This window comes from Rhopalosiphum maidis, chromosome 2, assembly GCF_003676215.2.
Source record: "Rhopalosiphum maidis isolate BTI-1 chromosome 2, ASM367621v3, whole genome shotgun sequence".
In the NCBI taxonomy this organism is placed as follows: Eukaryota; Metazoa; Arthropoda; class Insecta; order Hemiptera; family Aphididae; genus Rhopalosiphum; species Rhopalosiphum maidis.
The window spans coordinates 20,386,103-20,410,906 of NC_040878.1; the positions used below are offsets into that span (position 1 = coordinate 20,386,103).

Genomic DNA, 24,804 nt, shown 5'->3' on the forward strand with positions numbered 1-24,804 from the left:
TACATTGCCGTGTAATATAATATATTTGTTCACACGTATTAATGTATAATTATACAAATTACAAGTATAAATTATAACTACACTTGCATTATCTTCCGATGAACGCCATACATGAGAGAAATGTGACGTTTTATTATTAAATTGACAAAATGTTTGACTGAACAATATCGATTCGACATCTGTAAACTACGGTGCTTATCTCATAATATAAATATATTTTTTTTATCATAGTACATAAGTATATAAATAATATATTTTACAATAAAAAAAAAAAAAAAATCCAAAACATAGATTTATGAAAATATTCTCCCACTTACGATGTAATCCTGTGGGATCTCCCTCAACCTAAATCTTGGAAACTACCTTCGCGTGCCATATTTGACATGATTATATGTGTAATATAGTGTATAGGTACAGTCGCGAACGTCTCTACGTTCTTCGTTTTACAGGACAATATACCGACATCCAATTAAAAGCAATTGGCGTAAAATTAGAATACAACATAATAATATATATACAAATAATAATAATAATGATAGTAAACCTAAAACGTGTATGAATATTTACATCTTAAAAGTACGTTATAATAAGCCAACGATCATAATATATAGGTTGTCTTTTACAATTCTACACCGTGTCTCGTATTAATCGTATCCCTTAGTGCACGACACGTCTACACAACTCGTCTGACGACGTACATAACCTATAACCTAATTAGATTTCGGGGAATTGTAAACGCCCATAAACAGTACCGACCCGGTGACCTTATCAAATATGAAGTAGATAAACGGATGATTACACCGGAACTTGAAAGGCTCCACTGGCCTGGATGATCGGGACATTATGAACGCCGTTGCTGCCGCAGCAATCGTACCTTCTTCGTCTACGGATATTTTTGCCTTGTGTACAGCATCGTCGATGGTCACGTCGTTTGCGTTACCGGTTAACGCCGACAAGTCAACGTTGCCTTTGAACATGTTTCCGATTCCCATTTGCTCCAGTATCTAAAAACAATGTTCACCATACGGTAATCATAATGTACTGCGGGTTTAAAACAAAATATAATATGCTATCTAGATTTTTCTCATATGCAGGACTGTGATTTTATAAGGTTTAGATAGCCTCACAAAAAAGTTAATTTTCTCAAAAACGCTTTTGGTACTATTTTTTTTATGAAATGTATAAAACAATTTCATTCAATGCTGTGAACATTAGGATTCTACATATTAATTTAAACTTATCATGGAAGCATCAATAAATGTATTAAGATTAGAACTAAAATCGATTCTGAGATTTATTTTAAATAAAAATAGTTCAATAGATAATATTATTAATTTATAGTAGGTATATAGTAAATCGAGTTGGTTGATTAGAACTTTTTCTTTCCATCGTGATTAAAATATTCCGTCGGTTAGGTGAAAAATATTATCAATACACTCATTGTAATATACGATTTATTGATGTACTATATTATAATAAATACGATACGCAGTATAGCAAGGATAAGCATAAACAATAAATATATTTTTGAAGGATCACTTTAGAAATTCAGAGAGTTTTCGTAAACCATCAAAATTTAATATACATGTCTATTTAAAGAGAGTAAAGACAAAATTAAAAGATTTAATTCACCATAAAAAATATAAATTTCTTATCTGTAGGCTTCATAAAGTTTCAACAATTAATGATAAAGTATTAATAAAAATATTGTGTCTTAAGGATTTCGAGTAGGCTTAGTAATTTATTAATGGGCAAACAAATTAGGCAATTTGTATTACGTGGCACGATTTTCATAGAATATAGGCGATATTGCAATAAGGAAAAATTAAATCAAACTATTTCAACAACTAAAAACAAATTTATAGGAAAACGATCAAGTGATTCGTATAATCATCAAAATATATTAATCGTTTTTTTTTTTATTATTCGAGAGAAGTAATTTTTTCAGGTTGTATTGGTTTCTAATCTTTGTATTAATTTTGAATAACATTTTAAATACACATTTTAAAATATTCAAAAGTTTGCACACATAAACAAAGACGTTTATCACAATTTTTAAAAATAGAGTTTTAAAACCAATGTCCAATAAGACCTACATAAAGTCTTTATATTTTTAATTATAAACTCCACTCACCGGCACAAGGTTGTCCATACTCTGTTCGATGTTAAATTTGGGCAGAGACACCTCTACGGGCCGCGTTGTCCATTCACCTGACGAAACAATGTTTTGCAAAATTTTCGTATTGAGCCTCTTACTAAGCTGACTAATTCCACGCTGTTTGTTGAAAGGTGGTAGGATCACAAACAAACTGACATCGCCGCCTTTATATGGGAGTTCCAGTACATGTGCACCCAACTCGTCAGAGCTCACTACACATACCCAATTAAATACATTATGTAGATTATTATGAGAGGTTTAAAATATCGTTATTTAATGGTAGATTTGATATATATGTATATATATTATAATTAAAGTTGTATCAATCATAATATAAGATTCAAATCAATATTATACTATTAAAAAATCATGTGTAACGACATGGAAGGCCCTCCATGTCGATAGTTTTTTTTTTTATAAACATTTGAATTACTTGTCACTATTACCCCTCCCACATATGTTGAGTTTCAGGAATATTAAACAAATTTATTTTATTTTTTAAAATGGTATACTTACGTAAATTGAAAACGCCAGATTGCCACATCATCGGAACATACGCATTTTCGGTTGGTGACGTATAAAATACCTCATCTTTCGTACTTTCGGAGGAAAATTTCGAGCTCCAAAAGCCTTTGAAGTACGCTGCGTTTGCCTGTAAGAATACACATAGGACACTATTAATTATAATACTATAGTACCCTACTTTACACCGAACTCGTTTTTATTCAGATTCGCTCGCATATAATAATAATTCATATTGTAATACGATGATGCTTACCAGCACAAGTCTTGTCTCATACGAGATTTTTCCTTCGGGTAACAGGTCCTTGATTTGCTGGTTGGTCTGGTTGGTCACCCAGTTATTTATGTACATCCGAGCAAGTTCGGGATCGACGACGAAATCCATTTTGTGAACCTCATCTTTGAATACGTCAGCAATGCACTTTTGTATCGGAAGTCTCTGAGAAACGAACAGACGATCCACCGAGCTGAAATCGTAATCAGCGCTGGTGTTCAGGACCCTCATCGAGTGGAACAATTTCTCCATACGGTATGCTTGCATCACGCTCAGTTTGCCCTATACCAATAAATTACGTCAGTCGACATTAAAATCAGTCAAATGCAGTCTTCTAAAGTAAATTTTTTTTATATTATATTCGTATATATTCTACACAATTTAACAAAGTTTTATAAATGATTTTGAAGAGTTGCAGCATTTTAGAAAATTTCCAAAACACATTGTACTTGACGAGTTGTGTCTTTAAAACAAACTCTGTGTATGTCACAAAAAATCCCGATTCTTTGCAAAATACTAAAAACTTATTAAAAGTTCTATACCGAGATAAAATTAATCTGGTTTAAAAGCTGAAAACTAGTAAAAAGAAAAATAAAAATAATCAAAGAAGCATACTTTTTCAATGAATAGTATACGAGTTAGTATTTACTGTTACTCCAAATTTAAAGGTTATTTTAACTTTTAAGTTTATTTATCGCGTCTACTTATATTTATTACAACAGTTACAATATTTGTATTAAAAATAAAATGCTGAAAAATTAAACATACTATATTAATTATTGTAATGGTTTTAAAAGTTATAATTATAATTATATAATACTTAGTTGTGTATATAATAATCAACAAATAAGATAGGCAAATGGGTACCGCTCTATTGTACATTAGGTATCAAGTGAGTCATTGTTATGGTTGTGTTAAATTTAAATTTAATATATATGATATGATATATTCAATCATATTATTAGTATTTAATTATTATAATAATAGATTATGTTTATACCAAATTATAAAAAATTATATAACTCAAAATGTAATAACATCTTTCTGTAAATATCGTTAAATAGTTAACGTAGGTAATGTAATATAAAAAGATAATATTTTAAAATATATCAAAAATATTCTGTATAGTAAAACTCATAACAATAACAATATAATTAACATAAAAGTTCTAAGTTCCTACGAATATTGTTTTTTCATTTTAACAAAATACGATTAATTATTATCATTATCATATTATCATAATAACATTACTTATTTATATACTAAATAAATGGTTTCGTCCAAATTTGAAATTAAAATGCCTGTAAAGTATTATTATCTATACATATTTTAGGTTAAAGTACAATTGTTCAATACCTTTATCCATATCATAACTATAATCAATATATTATATAAAAAATATATATTGAAAAAAGTTTTCTTAGTTATATAATAATTATTTATGAGCTAAAACATTCCGTATCATTATTCAAATAAACTTAGGTCAGGATTTATATATTGATAGTATTTAATTCGTATCACGAAATTCACTTTTTGGTTTTACCAAATTCTTACTACAATATTAATATTATAATTGTACCTGTATAATTCATGACATTGCATTGAAAATAATTATAGACATGACAAAAAGTTGTGATAATAAATTCTTAAAACATATCGTATTGAACTAAGTATGCATTTTTATGCAATAAAAAAGGTTATCATTCATTAAATAAACGTCAAGATATAGTTCCTCCAATTATAAATATGCATAATCTCAGTATAAACATAGAAATTCCGTCTCTACACATGACTAATGAATCTGAAAACTTTGTTCAAATACTTTCTTCTATAAATTAAATTCAAACTTTTAAACTTAATTTACGATTTTAAATTGTCACTATATATATATATATATTATATATACTTGTTTTTAAAGTCATAACTTATATAATCTAATTAATTATTAAAGGCCTTTATATAGTCGTATATACCTTTAGAGGCCTGAAATTTGACATACTCCTTATTATTTATTTATATCCTTACCTATATATTTTTAACCACACAAAATGAGTGCTGTACCTAATATTTATTTTAGAATTATAGTTATAGTCAAGAGTACGTTTGAAACATGCTACTACTTTTATCCCATATTTCACATTTCTTGCAAAATTATTTTATTGTCTACAAATGGAACCCGTGGGTCTTGTTGTAATCAAATGTTGTCATTATTTTTCAACAAATTAATCTACACTTCAACTTCTTTAATAAGGTAATAGACGAGCTAAACATTTTTACGGGGCGACGAGAAACTTTCGATCACAATCATATAAATACCTGTTCTGGTGGTAGATTGAGGAAACGCTTTAAGGTCTCTTCCGTTTCATTGTTACTTAAGAAATAAGTGATCAAAAGAGCCGTGTATATGCTATGAGGCGAGAATATCAAGTTCTGCTTCGGCGAAGCAGTCACGGCGGTTTGCAAGAGCTTGATGCTGAATTCCTGTTGCCTTTCGAACAGATAAAACTTCCCGGAAAGGAAGTCGTTCAGTGACAGCCCCGGTCCGGGGGGCACACATTTCTGTGCTACGCTCGGCAGTGACGCTGACCAGGTAGTGGTGGCCAATACCGCCAAGCCGATAACACACTTACACAGCCAATGCATTTTCACAACGATCGATAGGTTCCCTGGAACAGAAGAATATGTGTGTTTTACATTTTGTTCGATACATACAGTACAATGGTTTTCATAATAATGATGATAATATTGCATCAAATGAACATAACAATTGAAACATATACATATAAGAAAAATATTGTTTATTATTATCATTACATATTATATACGTAAATATTATCAGCCCTATTTTTATTATTATAATTTTTATTTTATAACAATACCGTTTTCACGCGGATATCATATTTTAATTTCAGAATTCAACAACAACTAATAGTAACGTAGTTTCGCATTACGTATTGTATATAAGGCGTGTAGAGATTTGATTTTTAAATTCGTCGGAGTAGTCGTGTAGTACGTTAACATCCGACTCCATTACACTGTAATTTTAAATTAATAAATCTTCGTAATTCGCCCCGTATAGTGCGTATAATAAAATGTCATTATTATAATAATACAACATGGTACTTTATTACATTTTTTTTTTTTATATATCGTAACGAGTTTTTGTTTACTCTTTCTGCTTCTTAAACTTTCCATTATAAGGATGCGTTGCATTTTTCCACGGAGTTAAATATTATTAAAATATAATATAGTGGCAAAGGCCAAAAACGTTTAACGTAAATTTGCCGCGAAAAACCCAACGCAGGTAATTTAAAATCAACTTAGTAACCCGCTGTTTAATGTCCATTGTACATTTATGCACAAGAACTTCTTATCTGTTAAATACAGCACACTCGGTTGTGCATAAAGGTGTCTACTGCCTACATATTATGCATTATACGTTACCGACACTATTGCAGTAGTTTTTACAAGACTCGCGCGCGCCGGACCCTTTTAATTTGAAGCAATTTACCTGTTTGACTTTAATTACTGCGATAAAGAACAAAAAAGTCGAAATACGTTGAACGTATAATTAAAAATCTCATTATTGCGAGCAGTAGGACATTACAGCAGAGTGTATAGCTAGATTTTTCGATAAATTTAAATAACAATATTTAAATGAGTAATATTGTCAAATCATCCAGACATTTAAATACGTATAATTATATGCACGCAATAATGTGTATAATAGAAAACGGCAATATAATGACCGAACTAATTGTGATGATTTGTAAATAATTTTTACACTTTTATTGTAAAAACTGCGTAATTGTACAGTATTTCATGTGTGTTCTAGTGCATATTTTTATGAGCTGCAGTAAACGATGCGCCGTTTGTCGTGTAAACTACGATTTTGCTTATCGATTAACTTTAGTCTAAATTCTAAGTATTAGATCATTACACAAAACGATTTATTTTATAATATCAATTTTTTCCGACCGTTATAATATTCGCCAGAAAATTTTCATTTGTATTAGTGAGGCATAATGATTATGAAACATTCTCCAATACGTCTTACGTCATTGTATAAATAGTTCAAATTTAATTTAATTAGTTTGTACAAGTTCAATATACCGAAACCATTGTGTTATAATTATTACCTTAATCAAAACAATTCCAAAATTCCAAGTATCAAGTATGACGTATTGGATAACAAAACAACGTTGACGAGTTTAGTTCAACAATACTTAGTTTATCGTAACAATATACGATTGTATACTATATGGATTTATAGTTTAAGTAAAAAAAAACATGGCAAACATAGTAAGTATAATAATTGATTACTGTGAAATTTCCATCGAAATTAATATGTTGTCGTGGAAATGCAAGTAAAATGGAAAAAAACAAAAAAGAGGTAAAACATTTTCGTCCTAATGCTTTGACGAATCGGGCGGGGATGACACCTTTACTTGAATTTTATTTCTACAAAGAAATAAATCACTTTTTATGTGCCGAATTAATTCTATCATCACGAGATATTATCAATTCAAATAACGACCCGGAAGATTTCACTACATTTTCCCATCTAATTTAACGAATTGTCTGCGAGTAAAACGCGCGTGTGTGTATAGGCAGTAGGTACTATCTTTGGTAATAATATTATTAGAGCTATTACATATTATATTTTGGTCGTGTTGCCGACCGTCTATGATAGTAATATTCCTCGGTCTGACTGTGCAGATAGCTATACGCCTGATGATAATATACACAAGTGATCGATATTTTATTACAATACCGCGAGTAGAGTGAGTGCAACTCTAAACAAAACCCTGTTCAGCTGTATATATAAATATGATATTATGTACCGTGCATTTAACCATATGGTCAACGGCGTGTTCGCTTCAACTTTAGATCATCGACGTCTATATTGCAGTGATAGTCAATTAATAACGATTGCAATATTATACATATACATTATTTTATAACAAGCGTGATTTGTGAAAACTGTCGTCTGCGCAAACAGCGATTGCGTACGACCGAAACCGATCCGACCGTTTCGAAAGACATTATTCATAAAAACTTCCACTTTCGGTTAAATATCATATTTTATAAATGAATAATAAAATAGTATGTATAATAGTTGTTGAATTTTGTATCGACAAAACACGTATTATCCCAAAGAATGGACTTGTGCAATATAATATACACACAATGTATATCATAATATATCATTAAAAAGCGTCTCGAGATTTTAATAAACCTATATGTATATGAATACTATATTTTCTATAATAATATAATGCGTCGTTTTGTACTGCGTGTGCATAATGCTAATACCAATGTCAGACAACGTAAAGACTGGAAATCCCTTTTCACGAAATCGAACGTATCGGATGGATATTAATCTATTATATATATATACATTATTTCTATTATTATTTACAGCACATGTTAAAAAACGAACAATGTTCTATCCGCAATGTGTCAACTAGTATACTTTTATTATGTGTAAAATATACATATATTATAATATATATTGTGTTATATTATAAGTAATACATGGACATGTACTTGATGTACTGTCTACACGACTCCGCAGCATTAAAAATTAAAAACGTCTAACAATATTATACAATATGTCAATATTGAATTGTTTAACACTGTACCGAAAATATCTGGATAAATCCGGTATAGGAAATATTTGAAATTATAATTGTAGCTCATACGAGGTACGCCCGTGTAGTTAAAAAGATATAAGTACATATTAAATATGAATTATATGTCTCAGAACTTCTGAGAACTTTCTGAATCAGAAAATCTAGAAAGCAATTCGTGTGCCTATTGTTATTAGGATTCATATTTCATAGACCACTAATAATTAAATAAATAACAATATTTATTTATTAAAAGTATAATTATAGTATAACAAATAAATTTTTAATTTAATTAAGTCAAGTATGTAATATAGGTAGCCAGGAAATAAATAAATAAATAATATAAATATAATCAAAAATCAATCAAACATGTCGATTAAAAATTAGATTTATATTTTTTTTATAAGCTCATGTTCAAACCTTGTTATTTTATTTTCACTTATAATTTTATTAAATCTATTTTCGTTGGAAATGTTTGTAATTTTCCACTTTGAACTGTATATAGGTTATTCAGAAAACATAATACATCAATGTTTATCGTAATTTATAATATTGTGTAATAAATCACACAACATACAATCAAAGCACATGGCCGACAGGACCCCCTATAAATTCATTATAGAGAACCCCTAAAAATGAATACAAATTATACTGTATGGCTAATATACATATATATTATAGTTATATTTTAGTGGGATATAATTCTTGGAATACTTTAGAAATCGATTTGAAAGTGGGTATACGGTATACCACGATTTAAGATAGTACTATATCTTAAATCGTGCGGTATACTGAAATCATTCTTTCATATTAGCTGAAATTATTATTGTTATTATTCTAAGAATCGTACCAAAACCGGAACAGAAATGTTTTTTCTTCTAAAAACTGAAACCGAAAAAATTATAAAGGTTCCAGCTCCAGACATTAACTGTACACGGTCTCGACTCCCTTAAGGATCATAACAATCATAAGTAATCGTAACGTATATACGCACACCTCACACATAAATAGATAAATTAATATAATACTTTAATGAAATGTGAATACACCTACTGTTTTGGTTGTACCTATATTAAAAATTATTTTAATCACTGCGAAAGACACCTGGAGCTAATAACAGTCGAACGATGCGCCAGAACACGCGTCATTTTATAACGCGAACGCGCCACTAAAAACGAAAAATGTTTGCGCAACCACGATCAATTATTTCGGCATAATTTCCATTTTTATTGTGCAATACAAAATGTTCGTACACAGCTGTCACAAACAATATTGTTCTAATACAATCATCAAATAATCCATTAGCTAGACCGCGTCGACCATAAATACGCGCGTCGACATCTGTATGACCATATACATAGGTATTTGATACCTGTATCAAATACCTATACGTGATGTGATAACATACTTTTATTCCTACTTCAAATATTTAAGCGCGCGATCAAAACACGTCACCGAGACTACAATTAGCTACGTGTAATATTATTTTAATCAAATGCGTTTATCTTATTTAATTTTTTGAAACACGATTTCAGTAAACATAATTTATAACAGAGTCATTGTTGACGTTTATGCATATAACTTTACACGATATTTATTTCGTTCATAATCTACTCGAAATAAATATAATGAAGGTTTTTTAATCATTTTTAAAATCTGAAAAAATAGCAATTGTTTAGTTTTTATACTATATATATATAAATAGAACCGGTTTTTAGAAAAGTCGAGTTTTCCATGCCAAATGAATATCGCTATAGCAGGATATTATGTAAGTTTTGTTTAATCATGAAGCGGTAGTGTGTAATACCATATCGCCGGATATCAGCCAACTTTGTTTAATGCTATATTTCATTATTCGAAAAGAGTTGAGAACAAATCTATATATTTAAATAAAATATTAAAACAAATTCAAAGAACTAAAATCAATATGATATAAAAAAAGTTGCGACGAACACAGTATTTATATTGTAGACCACGCGATGTACTTTTCTTACAACTCATGTAAATCGTGATGGAAATTGTAAACACACTTTTAGTGTGTGAAAATGAATCAACAGTTAAGATTTCATTTTTATAGTTGCGTATATAAAGTAATAACAATGAATCAGTTTTTATATATTATGCGCCTGTCAAAAGGCGTCCGCGCCGTATTGCTTACATGACAAAAAATGTATATGTATAATACTATGAAATGTACAATATACACTACCTACGTATATCTGGGCCTGAATATGTAATATAATAATAATGCGTCGGGTTGAGTAGGTGACTGCTTATACTTCTTATATGTATATATATATTATTTTTATAACCGTAATACGTAAGTATACTTGAGCAAATATAATACTCGAGTGAATATTTATTTTATATTTTGATACAATGCAATAGATCGTCCAGGTTTTCGTTAAAAATAATAATAATAATATAAAAACAATAAAATTATCTGAACAAACCCCGTCTTTAATATTGAGACAAATAAAATTGTTTACCGATTCGTAGGACAATAAATTGAAGCATTTTTGATGGGGAAAAAAATGTAATATCGTCATTATTATACACGTATAACCATGTTGACTGCTGTTATGTTTTTTAGTTGTGTATTGTCGTATTGTTATGATAAATGGATATTATTTCACAGTAGCAGCTGCTGTAAGTCTGCATCTGTATCGTATAATAATAAAACGGCTCAAAAATAACTCTTGTATAGCTGCGACTATTGCGGGTATTTTTACTTTGAACATAAAACCTACGACAAACAAATTGTATTTGCTTGGAAGTTCTCATTGTCAAACAAAATTAGCATATACAATAATAATATTGTTGTATAGTTGAAAATGTGTGTATGAATCATATGATATACGAATATGCGTTCCTATAATTGTATTTAACATTCTATTACTTATCGTATACGTCCAAAGTAGTACATAATAATACGTTGTCCTTTATCATTAAACACAATGTTGAATGTAAATTTTAAAAATGTCTAATGTGTAGATATTTAATAAACTTCTTTAATTTATCAACAACAAGGATATAGTTTTAAAAAAATTATTACCAACAAACAGTTTTTTATTTTATTTTTAGTCGAAATAAATAAAAAATTTAAATTCATGAGTTATACATTTAATATTTTTCTATTAACTATATTAAATATCATTATTAAACATCCCTTATTTAAAGTTGATTCATTTTGCACGAAATATACTTGTTCAACACGAGTATCCAAACAATGAGCATAAAAAAATGTTAAATTATTTAGAAGAACATATTGAATTATGCTCAAATAATATTATTCAAGTCCTCTCTCTAAAGGGCCAAAATTATCTATGTACGTTTTTTACAAATTTTTATCTAATTTGTTTTTTAAACAGATATCTGATAATATTATTATTTTTTTTTTCGGAAAACAAAATTTCAAAATATAAAACTTTAATATAGACAAGTTGAGATGAAACAAACATTTTCTTTAATTATTGATAACAAGTCACGAAATTTGATTAAAACGTAGGCCCGAGGAGGGTTTTAATTTTTGTAACATTGTTCAAAACAATAGTAATTTATTTATCTAAGTCAAAATTATGTATAAAGGCGAATAATGTTTGTTTTGAAAGTGATCGGAAACCATTTTAAACTATTTATTATAATTAAATTAGATTCAAAACTTTGAGATCTGATGCAATTCAATAAAATTGTATATAAAATTATCTATTTATATTTAATCCATTACGTATAGTGCTATACCACAACTGTTCTACGGGTAATATTGAAATCAATGTTGAAAAACTGGATTAGATTTTGGTTTAAATTTTAGTATAGTTAATGTGATTTAATTAGTATTTAAAGTTACAAAACTAATTTGTAGTTATTGTTTTACATAACTTAAACGTAGTATTATAAATTATAATATTCGAATAAAATAAAATAAATTATGTATAGGTAGATATACTTGTTTTATCAGTAAAAAAAATATATTAGAGTTGATAAAAACAAATAAAAAATAAAAAATTTTACTAAAAAAGGTATAAAACGCATTTTAAATAACTATTTTTCCTCTTAAGATTGTTAAGTGGCAAAAGTATTATAAATATGACTTATTTATAAGTTTTTTTTTTTAATCTAAAAACACAACCATTAAAATTACAACTTGTGCACGTATAATAATAATTTCTGAGCTGTAATTAATCTAAATTTAATAATATACTATGTTTACAATATATTTCGTAATTCGTGTATAGCTAATATAATAAATGTTTTTTTAATATTATTACACTTTATTTAATTATTGCGTTTGTAAAAATAGAATGGTGTGTACCTACATATTATTTGAGTACACACACCTGTGTGTATATAATATATTGTTTTCATTTAGACGACCATTAAACGGTAAGAGTTTTCAAAATAATGTGGTCCTATAAGTTAAGCATATTAAATTAATGATTATCGAATTGATATTTTTTATATAAATGAAACAACTGGAGTACCTATGTGACAGCTCTATAAAAAATGATTAAAAAGTGACAAAATAATATATACTAACCTGTACGTTGGTTTACCGTGTTAATTTTAAGTGGACCCAATTATTAAGTTATAAAAAAAAAACAATCTAATGCACACTTTATTTTTTGTAGAAATAATAATTAGACTTTATCTGTATAATAATAATTTTGTAATAAAAACCCTCTCGGCTTTAATTCTTATGAATAAGCAAAAACATAAAACAAAACAAATAAATGTATTAATTAATATTTAGATACTCATTAAACGGATTAAAACTAAAATATTAAGTGAAAGCAAAATATTGCTAAAAGTACTGTATGTTAAACATATGCTCGTATATTACGTAAGACTCACGTCATTAAATTCATTCGCTTTCAACAAATATTTTCAAAAATAAATTATACATATATCGAGTATAAAAATGTACTTATAAACATTAATCACTTTTTTTTTTTTGAGAAAAAAACTGAACGACTAATTGATTATATTAAAATAATTAAAATGAAAACATGTCGCTGAATATTTTTTTTTTTGTGCAACAGCCAAGAGAGACGTAAAAAACTGACCTATTTTTTTAACGACCTTTAATACAGACAATTTCACAGCAGGACTGAACATTGCAACGCACGCAGTCCATAGTGTACTGTTATATAAAATATAGTTTTTGGTCAATTTGGGAAAAGAAAATATATCAATAGTAATAATTTACTCGGACAGGGAAAATGATAGGTATTTATGGATGTAAACGGTCAATTTTTCTTCGAACTTTTAGTCTAATGCTCGCACCATATAGTTGCAAGCGGTATAAAAGTACAGTTTCGACAAAATAATGTGATAAACGGGTTAGAAAGAGTTTGGTAAAGTTGTCCCCTTTAAAAAGGCGGATAAACAATAAATTCTCGGACTTAAACTGCAGAAATTCAGTTTTGGTGTATTCGTCGAACACTATATTCTCGCACCGAATGGACGCTATTGGCGTATTATTATTGACAAGCATTTTAAAAACGGTGATAATTGATCATCGGTTTTAAAATAAGAATTCTTAACAGATCATGTTCTGCTTATACACAATAGTATACAGGGTGATTGAAACGTTTTTAGCGCACATAGTAACAAATAACGAATAAATAGGTACTTATCAACTATTTTCATAAGAAATAACTTATAGTCATATCATATTATCATAATGATGATAGACGTCGCAAGTAAAGACAATACGTCGTTTAAAAATAAGACAATGTCGTGAATAATATAAGTTAAAATGTTCGGAAATTTCCGATCTATAGCCTATAGCAGATTTACAACTGCTGCGCAAACATTTCATAACTACGCAATCCGAAATATTATTATGAAACGAGTCGACGACTGAATAAAACAAGTACATCAAAGTAAAGACTGAAAGACTACTCGTCGCCGGGGCCATATTTACTATTAGACGGGATAGGCAACTGCCTATGGTCTCCGTTATTAGAGGGCCTCAGATTTTTATTTATTTTTTTTTTTTTTAGAGTATTACTTTCATTATACTCGTATAAAATAAATGTAAGAAACATATGATATTTCAAAAAAATTTAAAATAATTAATCCTTATATCAGCGTAAAATGTAAATGAAAATAATAGGTACAAGAAATCTGTACTCTGTAGAGATAAAAAAAATGCGTAACATTATAATTATGTTTGTGAAAATGTATAAGTGAATACTAAAATGTAAACTGTTGACAATAAGGGGCCACATTTTTTATTTCGCCTTTTTGCCTAAGGCCACAAAATGCCTAAATCAGGCCCTGCTCATCGCGCCTAAAACGTGCGCACTCGCACAGTTGCACTATAATACTGTACAATAATATAATCACATCATTAGCATATTATAAAATATTACACAACAAATTACAGTATATAGGTGCAAACGAAACGGCTAACGTGGGCCGTGCACACAATGCGAGCGGCGGCGCGGAGCTATCGCGGGCGGGGAGATAGCGAATAACGAGCAGCTCTACGGGCGTCACGTCATCGAGAGTGACAAGGACGCGCGCGCTTTATGCGACCTATACGACAATAACAATGTTATGGTCCGCGAACTATCGGTATAGGTCGCCAGTGATGTGCATTACGCGGCACTGCGATAAGTATATTATATCGTATTGTGTGAGCGCGACCCGGTGCGAATGAAATTGGGTTTTCGGCGGGAGCAGCGTGTGGGAGGAGACGGCGCTCGGCGGGACGATATAGGTACCTACTACCTATGTATAATATATGTATATGTGTGTGTGCGTGTTGCGCTATAATTTTATGCCGTTCGCGCGGTGTGTGTAAATAGTATGGAAAAAAATAAAAAAGTCATTTGTGGCGCGTGCACAGCACATACGTATGTGTGCAGTGGCATAGGTATAGGTTATTCACGGCCGAACCGGGCGAGAGGAAATCGTCGAGACGTGACAAACTCGGGTTTCCCATTATTATATTAGAGTTTTTTTCCATTATTTTTTCCCCCCGATCCCAAAGCGCTATTCCGATGTTTTTGTGCCATTTCCGATAACGCGACGCCACCGCCATGACGATGACCTCGAGATGGCAACCGGAAAACCCACATGAGCCTGCAGACAGAAAACACTTAAAGTGTACCGTGTACCCATAATATGCAATAATCTTTGAACGTTATACAATGCGTTTAGCGTATTATTATATGGCAACAATATTATAATAATATTACATTGTCGCACCGTACATGGCCGCTCACGCGTGGCCGAATAAGAACCGATGGCTTTTTTCATTATTATTATTCGGAATGCGCGCGCGTTTTGTAATTCGACTAAGACTGGGTACCTACGAACAGTGATAATAATGCATTATCTAAGTCCGTGCACACTCCGTAGCTTTACCGCGACATCATAAACCATAAGTCGCGCGTTGTCCCATTACATGTATTACAGGTATACCACATTACCACGTGAGACGCGTCATCGTTGCGCATTGACGAAGACAATTTTACCATTACGGCACTACCTATTATTATCGCTGTCCGTGACCGAAACGACGTAGGCACGAGATACCTATGATATAATATGGTATTATTACGCATGTATGATGCAAATATTAGAGTATATTTAACATTACCGTACTCCGTAATCGCCAATCGGACGTTAAAACAGATGTGCATAAATGGGTTGAATGACATAACAATAGGGTGGCCATAGTCGAATAATTAAAAGAGAGACTTATGCTCCGACTCAAAAATAATCACACTCGCGACTTACTTTTAGCAGAGAATCTTATTTTCTTTTTCAATAATATTTGAAAACGTCATTTTATAATCCGATAATCGGAATTGAAAATACACTTATTTAATTTTAAACGTTTAAAATTTTAATTTGTGAAAAATGTAAAAAGAAATAAAAAAACGTCTCACTACTTTTATGGACAGGTGTGGGTTGAATAATTTTAATTTTCCTTTACCTGTAATCACTCGCACTAACAAAAAATCATGGAATAAAATAGTTTATCAATTTACTGAAAAAGCGACGATTCCGTTTTAATATTGTGGTCACTCTAATTTAACATAATATTTTTATATTTATATGTGTAAAGATCCCTGGAGGTTCTCGATTTTCGATTCGCGTCTCAATGTAGTAGAGAAGTAGCAAAAGTACAAACATGCGTTGTTGCGGGGCAGGGCTCCAGGCGAGAACAAAACATAAAAGATTCATTATTGTGTTAGCTGGTTTTAATGTAGATTATACATTTGTACCCAAACATACAGAAACTATAGACTTTTGATGATAAATTAATTAGTGCATGTATCTTTCTACGTGTGGAAAAAACTACTGCGTGGTAAACTACATCGAATTAAAAATAACATGGGTAATCCTGACAGTCACCGTCGTTTAGATAAATGTATCAAAATACATCATTTATTTTGTATTTTTCTCAATGTCATTAACTATGACAAGTTGTCTCATAATGAATTATATTGTTATTTTCCGATTGATCATGCAAAAAAAAAAAATCACCACACTGATATAATATATATTTTTTTCCAGTGCAGTTTTTCTTTATTATAGAAAAATTATAAGATATAAAATTAATTTGCCTGTAGCCTACATAAAACCAAAAAAAAAAAAAATAATAACACAACAATTATTATATTAAATCCATTGACACTGCAACTGTAGTTTATCAGAAAGTATGATTAATCTCGATTTTATATAATTTATTAATGCTTTAGAATTTATAACCATCTCGAATAATGATTATAAATATGTAGGTACTACGTGTAGGTACACGTGCATTGGCATCAAACGTAAGTGATAACCGGTGAGCGTATAATGACATTATCTTACAGGAACCTAAATGGTATGTATTTTGATGAAAACGCTTCAAGGCCTAGTGCTAAAACCTATTGTGGTAACCCGCCGGTTTAATAAATGTGTTCAATATCATTATAAATTTATAAAAGACTGTGCCAGTCGACACATGTGCAGAATATTCATAATAATAGTATCACGACAGTGGGTATAAGCAATACATTATAAATTATCATAAAATGATATTAGATTGTTATTCGATAGTTTAGCTCGCTTCGTTACACGGTCGTAATATTATTGACAAGCGATGATAGATCGGCGCGAGAAATTTGAAATGAAATCGTTACGATAATTACATATTATTAAGTGAACCTATCATTTTACGCGTTTCCCGGAGAATCGCAAAGATACACTTCCGCCATAGTAATACAATAAACATCTGCACGCCCGTCGTATGTTATAAAATAATATTAATATTAACGAAATTAGATTATTATTACAGATGATATTGTATAGTGATAAAATCATATAAATATTAAAGTATAGCTATAGGTGTACGGCGCCACATACTATTGCGGACGCGAAAACGTGTTTCGAGTTTCTGAGTACCTAACTTGCCCCTAAATCTCGCCGAGGAATTTCGGAGTCGTCCAAAGTAGATTAATTTCAAACTCTAATAGTATACACGACGTGTTCGGGGCAATAACATTAGTGCGCAAATACCACCTGACACCAAGCCAATTTAATTAAAATACATTGCGCATCAATCAATTATTGCACAGCAGACTTAAGAGGATTTAATCGACAACGGCAAAACAGAAATACCAACAATATACAAAATATAAAAACATTATAAATATAAAATATTTGTACTGAATGATACGCTCTGGTTTTAAAATGATGAATGTATGTTGTATTCTTTTACAGCGTTTCAAACACATAATCACATAAGAGCTGTATAAAAATTAAAATTATTCATAAACAAATGGTGGTATAATATTGACGAGATTCCACGTATCGGAAAATTAGGTTGCGTCAAGCTAATGTCGGTGACAAGCTATTCAATTTTAATATATTAAAATCGTCCTACTCTATTAAAATGTTGGTACAAAAAAAAACATAATATTAATTCAATTAAGGGCTCTCGTATATTCTATTTTGTACGCGGAAGCTTGTCCTTCATCGTATTTCACCTGTAAAATTAACTTGTAGCAGCACACCTGACACCTTTTCTGGATTACGCGTGTTAGTGTGTATTGTATCCAAATTATATCCATTATCGTTTATACTAATAAAGGTGTTGGTCCAGGTTAATGTCTTAGCTTAATCTTTTTTCAATAATATTGACGAATCTACTCTTAAACCTTAAACAAAATAAAAATATCACTTTTTTGCTTAAAAGCGAAAATAACATCGACGTTTGAACTTTTATCGTGTATTGTTTTAGATATCAAATACAAATCGATATAAGATAATTTTAATGAGCAAAATATCCAGCGGAGTGTAGACAAATATTACTCTCTCTGTAATATGCTTTGCTACGTTTAAGTTTTCATAGAGGCTTTTTCGTTTGACGGGTACTTGGAGATTAAAGTGCATAAATTATTAAAAGCTCAGATGAACTAAAATAGTATTCTCCAGTTTCCTCTAAATATTTAAAGTTGTAGCAAAACATTTAAAACGATATACATAAAATATTGTATGTTCTTTTATATATACTGCGTCAGAAACTCGTTGGATCGACCTGCAGTTATGCAAGCGAAAGGGTTTCAAGTCTTGCGATTCAAAGTATAGTGCCAAAATGTTAATGAGCCAATTTTTTAAATACTCAACACGACGAATAACTCGAAATTCAAATCTACGGTCACAATAACGTGAAATTATCGGAAGACATCAAACAACAATAAAATGTTACAACGGAAATGCCTAAATTCGGCTGCTAAATAATATATGTTTATAGTTATTAGTTACGTTTGAATGTGGAATTTGCCACAACAATTAATATATGTGATGCGTATGGCTGCTAGTATATGTAGTCATTAATTTCGACCGAAACACAAAGTCAGAAATGTATGTTCAAACAATCGTATGCAAAATTAGGTCAAAATATTTAATTGTTGAATTTCCCGAAAATATAATACAAAAGCCACGTTTCTTGATTAAACACGTAACGAGTCGAAATAATATAATAATAATAAATCGTTTCTTTCGTATATGACACAATAAAACTATAAAACAAAACGGAAATCGAAAGAGACGTGTTCGGCCCAGCGGGCTTCGGGTGCTGCGCAATATGATCAAACACGTGCGATATTACGACAACGACGACTCAAACAAACTTCGAGTAGTACGAAGTATGACTTGTGTTACGATAAGTTCGAAAAGTTTAGATTTTTCTTTTCTTTTTCCAGACAATAATCGTAATCGTTTATTGTTTCTGAGTCCAGATTACTGGGCCATTTTAAGATCACAGTGTCCTGGCCGTGCATTGTAAATTTGTAGATATGTGTCCGTGTGTTGTGCACTGCATACCTATAATAATACTATTCGATACGTATTGTCGAAAGACGCCGATTACGCGACGGGTTCGCTGTCGCGACGATTTCATAGATCGCCGTCACTCGTCGCCGCGCAGAACCGATGTGTATGCTGTCTAATGTGTAATATAGGTAATATGCCTGCGGAGGAAGACGGTACAGTGATACACTAACGGATGATATAACATTTTTATGCATTTACGCGCATAAAGTAATAAACCTAATAATATGGCGACAATATTACCTATTATGACAGGTCGTGTTTGTCGAAAAATCCGAGAGAAAGCAGCCGAACAGCACTTGCGGTGCGGCGGGGAAGTCGGCGCGGTAATAGACCATAATATGCAACAACAACGACGACGATAATAATAATAATACCTATAATATATGTTGTGATATTATATTGTTATTATTATTAGCTATGTATTCGATTCCACCCACCATAGATTTGTTTTTAGCGACCGACACGTTGCGTACTCGCGTTTTATATAAATAGTTCATATTATCATATTATTATTAGAATGCCGTCTGCAGCAACGACAGCTATCAAAACCGTTACGTGCGCACATCTGACGTTTTCTGATTATTGCGATCTCCGGCGCCATCAAGAAATATTACGGGGATCGCTTTCGCGAGCATCCGGTCCATATAATATATAATATCAGGTAATATATAATACATCGACGAATTGGTATACGATCCCGATAAACAAATATTATAGTAAATATATAACGTAGTTATATTATATTATGCTCTCGGTTCCGAAACCGTGTATGGCGCCGAAGATCAACTGCGGTGTACGGATCGCAGGTCGTGGTATAGGCTGCGTTGTCGTTTTTATTATTAATAATAATAATACTGTCATAATCATTATTACGCGAACGGCGCACCTAATTATTGCATACAGATAATTTAAAAAGGGCGGCAGTAGGAGGCGTATACCACGTCATAAGTACTCGCATACATAATATAATATAATGGATGTGTATAGTCAATAGTGTATACATAACAACCATAATACCATAATAATGTACACTGTGTCGGGTTTCTGTTCACCGCCGAAATGCTATCCAGTCGTACGTCTCATGCACGCAACGATATCGGTGTATAGTATAATGTCAGATGTAAACACATAGGTATAATATAGTGATGCGTAACGACATTAATTCAAGTGTCCGCCAATTCATAATATCTGTCTGTGACTGTGTGTGTATGTTGTGCACACGACAGGTTGGGTCTTGTTCTTGCAATACATCCTATAGTTATCCTACATAATATTATTATGTGTTATTATTTTGTTGTCGTTATTTTTCTAGAGAAAGCGCCATTCCGGCACACAATTTTTCTCGATACGTCACCGAAAACTGTTTCTAAACTTTTCCGTCTTGTGAATAGGTATATAGGCATATAATATATATATTATATATATAATAATCGGTTGTATAATAATCAATCACCAATTAAAGCACTTCGATCATTTTTTTTCCTACTGATAAACGACACGATCCAAATTAATTTCCACATTTACTTTTTAGTTTTTTTTTCTTTTAGATCGTGTTTTAATATTACCAGAATTAACTGTATCGATTTAACAAATCGAAAACTTCGTAATAGTTAGCGTAACTTGCAAGAGTTTAAAGTGTATTATTTAATCTTAAATATCAAATTTAACTTTTATATATATTGGTAGGTATATAGTTTAAAAATATCACATCATACGAATAAAAAACACACGCCTCGTTATATACATATATATATATATATATATGATATATCTAATATAATATGTCATGTTCAAGGGTCTGTAAAATAGCGTGAATAATAAAGTTCTGACAATAATTGAAAGTTATATGTCTTTAGGTTTAAACTGCTTCTATATCGCAAAAAAAAGTATATATGTATAGACGAACTTTGTAAGTAATCGGTACTTTACTAGGTAATTTTTCTCTGACGCGCAGAAAACTTCAAAAACCTTTTTAGTCTGATCGATCACTGTGGCAACAAACGGTTTAAAAGAGAAAAAAGTGGTCTCATCTTATTTTATTTTTTACAACCACTCTAGACCCGTAACATCCAAATCAAATTTAGGGTTAAAATCTTTTACCTACAAAAACGCATATAATTTCCCTGGTTTTATATTCTGTTGCCGCATTTATGTTATGTATTTAAACTGAAATATTGATCTCAAAATATTATTATAATGATACAAATACAAACACTAAAGATTTTATAAGAAATTCCTCAAATATGAATCTAGCGCATGATGTGCAGTGTAGATGAGTTTTATAAAAATTGTATCAGTGCCATGTTTACATCTAAACTCTAAATTTTAAATTAACTTTTTGAATACAATTTTTCGTTTTAGTATGATGATTCAATCAAAATATGTAGGTAACTACTTATTACTTGAAATAATGATGTTTTGTACATCAAAATAAATATTATAGTATACCTACCTACATTGTGTAATTAAAAATAAATTATTTTATTTTGAAACGTCTGTATTGCGTTCGCTTCCTTGTATGCAAGATAGAATTATTTGCAAGAGTATAAAAACATTCATTATGTATACAAGATTAGGAAATTTAAAAGGCGCTTTATTTTTTTTTTAATCAATGGTTTGTATCTACTTTAATTCGTATTCAGTGTGACTAGCAATTGTATAAGATGTTTAAGTGGTAAAATTAATGTTCAATAGCTATAAAATACAATAACAAAAACAAAACGATTTCGCAAAATATAAATCGATATTTAATTAACTCGTCAACAAGAAAACAGTGCTCAAGTTTCATTGGTTTATTTTGTTTAAATTGTCTTCAATTTAGGTATTAATAGATTTTGTAAGGATATTATGAAAATAATACTTATGGACTTTATGGTCGAGACTATACACTTACTCCGCATATTCCACGGTGTTTTTTTATTCAATTCAAATTCATTGTATTATTAGCTATACACAACGAATATGATACGCATCGTTTTCATCCGCGTTGAAAAACACGGATGAACTTGTATTTTAACGGACGAACGTCAAAAAAATAAAAACGCCAACTCCTAATTTATATTGGTTTAAATTAGGAGAAACTATACTTATAACGAAAAACTCCGTCCAATAAACAATAGAAAACGCTGTATACACAGCCCCGGCCTAAAGCTTATTCGGTTGTGCAAATATTAATTAATATATAAAATAATATATTTATAATAATATTGCTTTAATTTATAAATAATTTAAAAAAAAAATTACAACGTAACAAAAATAACGAAATATTAATTGTTTAACTTTTATAGAATATTGAATTAAATTATCGTTTATATCAAAACTTTGAATCTCGTAAAAACATACTCAATACTTACGTATTACGTATAAGATGAATAAATGGCATAATTTTATTTGATTATATATATTTTAGAAAGTGCTGAATTTATTTACATTAAATATATTATAATCCGTTAATTTGAATGTTAAGTTTTATTATTACATAAAGTCGTAATCACATAGCTGAATATATCTATAACCAAATAAGTGCATTTTATACACTATCATAATAAATTCAGTTCATTGTTAAATATTAAAAAATATTTAGCTATTAATATATTATTATTTTGAGAAATATTTACAATATTTGTAAATAATATTGTTTATTATTCATATTATAATATTATACAATATATGTACATTTACCTTATTTCATAATATGTTGGCACATGATGTTTATGATCATTACAAATTAAGTCAACGGTTTACTTAGAACTTATACAAGTCCAATATTCAAAGTAACTAATACATTTTTTCCACGTAAAAGTATACACGCGGTTATAAGTAATATTTTCGTATTTTAGATATGACTTAATATATTAAGTACGCCATTACACGTATATATGAAATTATCTGATCATATAAATAATATTAAACATACTATTGATTTGCATTGGAAAACTGAAACATATTCATAACACTAACGCTATAATGGTTTAACTTTGTAGTTGAAAAAAAATCATCCAATAACAGGTTATTCTTTTTCTAATTAAGTTATTCCAAAATAATTTTAAATCATTACTAAACAACATTAAAAAAATATATATGATTAACTACTTTTTATTATTATTATTTTTAAGTTTTTACGTTTATAAATGACTGCGTACATTTTAATTTTATATTCCCGAGCAAAATATCTCTTAGAGAACTTCAATGTATTAAATGGAGTTTCAAAGAAGTTCTTGATTATAGTTACAACTTATAAGTGCTTATTTAAAGTTTAGTTGAAAGGGAAACTCCTGCGTTACTACATTCCGCTTATCTAAACATTAAACACTTATAAGTTAAAAGTTATAAGTTTTAAAATGTAACTGATAAACTATGCTCATTATAGTCGTTGGGAATTTGATTTTTATACATTGAAATTCTCAGAAAAATCTCATGTGTTAGAATATGCAAATAAATGCGTATGATGTCATTCAAAAAGAGAAGCGTTAAAAATTGTAAAAAAAAAAACATTCATACTTTTTGAAGTAATGAAAATTGAATTTCAATAAACCAATCGCCCCGTATGATATTGAGCGATTAATAATAGATAATATCGTGACTTACCTATCGTGGTTCGGATCGGTGATGATCTAGAGATCGTGTATCGGGCGTAAGCAGGTTTGTGAATACTTCGGAACGGTGGCGACGAAGTTCGGAAATCGTAATAAAACGTCGTCGGAGCACGTGTGCGATCGGTTCGCTCGTTTTATCACTACAACGGACGTGTCTTAACGAAACGTTTCAAAGCGCGTCCGGTTCGGTGTCGTTCGGTCGGTCTTGTGGTAGCACAGCAATAGTAGCAGTCGTAGTAATAGTAGTAGTAGTAATAGCGGCACGGGAATGCGGTGTCTGTC

General features: G+C 30.2%; 1 protein-coding gene across 2 annotated transcripts; it reads right to left on the bottom strand.

Annotated features, from left to right (window-relative positions):
• Positions 1-24,804, bottom strand: LOC113551483 (serine protease inhibitor 88Ea-like). 2 transcript variants are annotated; one of them, XM_026953749.1, is made up of 6 exons: positions 24,515-24,804; positions 5,271-5,620; positions 2,937-3,236; positions 2,675-2,810; positions 2,135-2,370; positions 711-1,004 (listed from the first exon to the last, which is right to left on the bottom strand). In XM_026953749.1, the coding sequence occupies exons 2-6, from the start codon at positions 5,595-5,597 to the stop codon at positions 711-713; spliced, it is 1,293 nt and encodes a 430-aa protein (XP_026809550.1). In that variant the 5' UTR covers positions 5,598-5,620; positions 24,515-24,804. The 2 variants fall into 2 exon arrangements, with proteins under 2 accessions (XP_026809551.1, XP_026809550.1); XM_026953750.1 differs by lacking the exon at positions 24,515-24,804 and having other exon boundaries at positions 1-1,004; positions 5,271-5,597.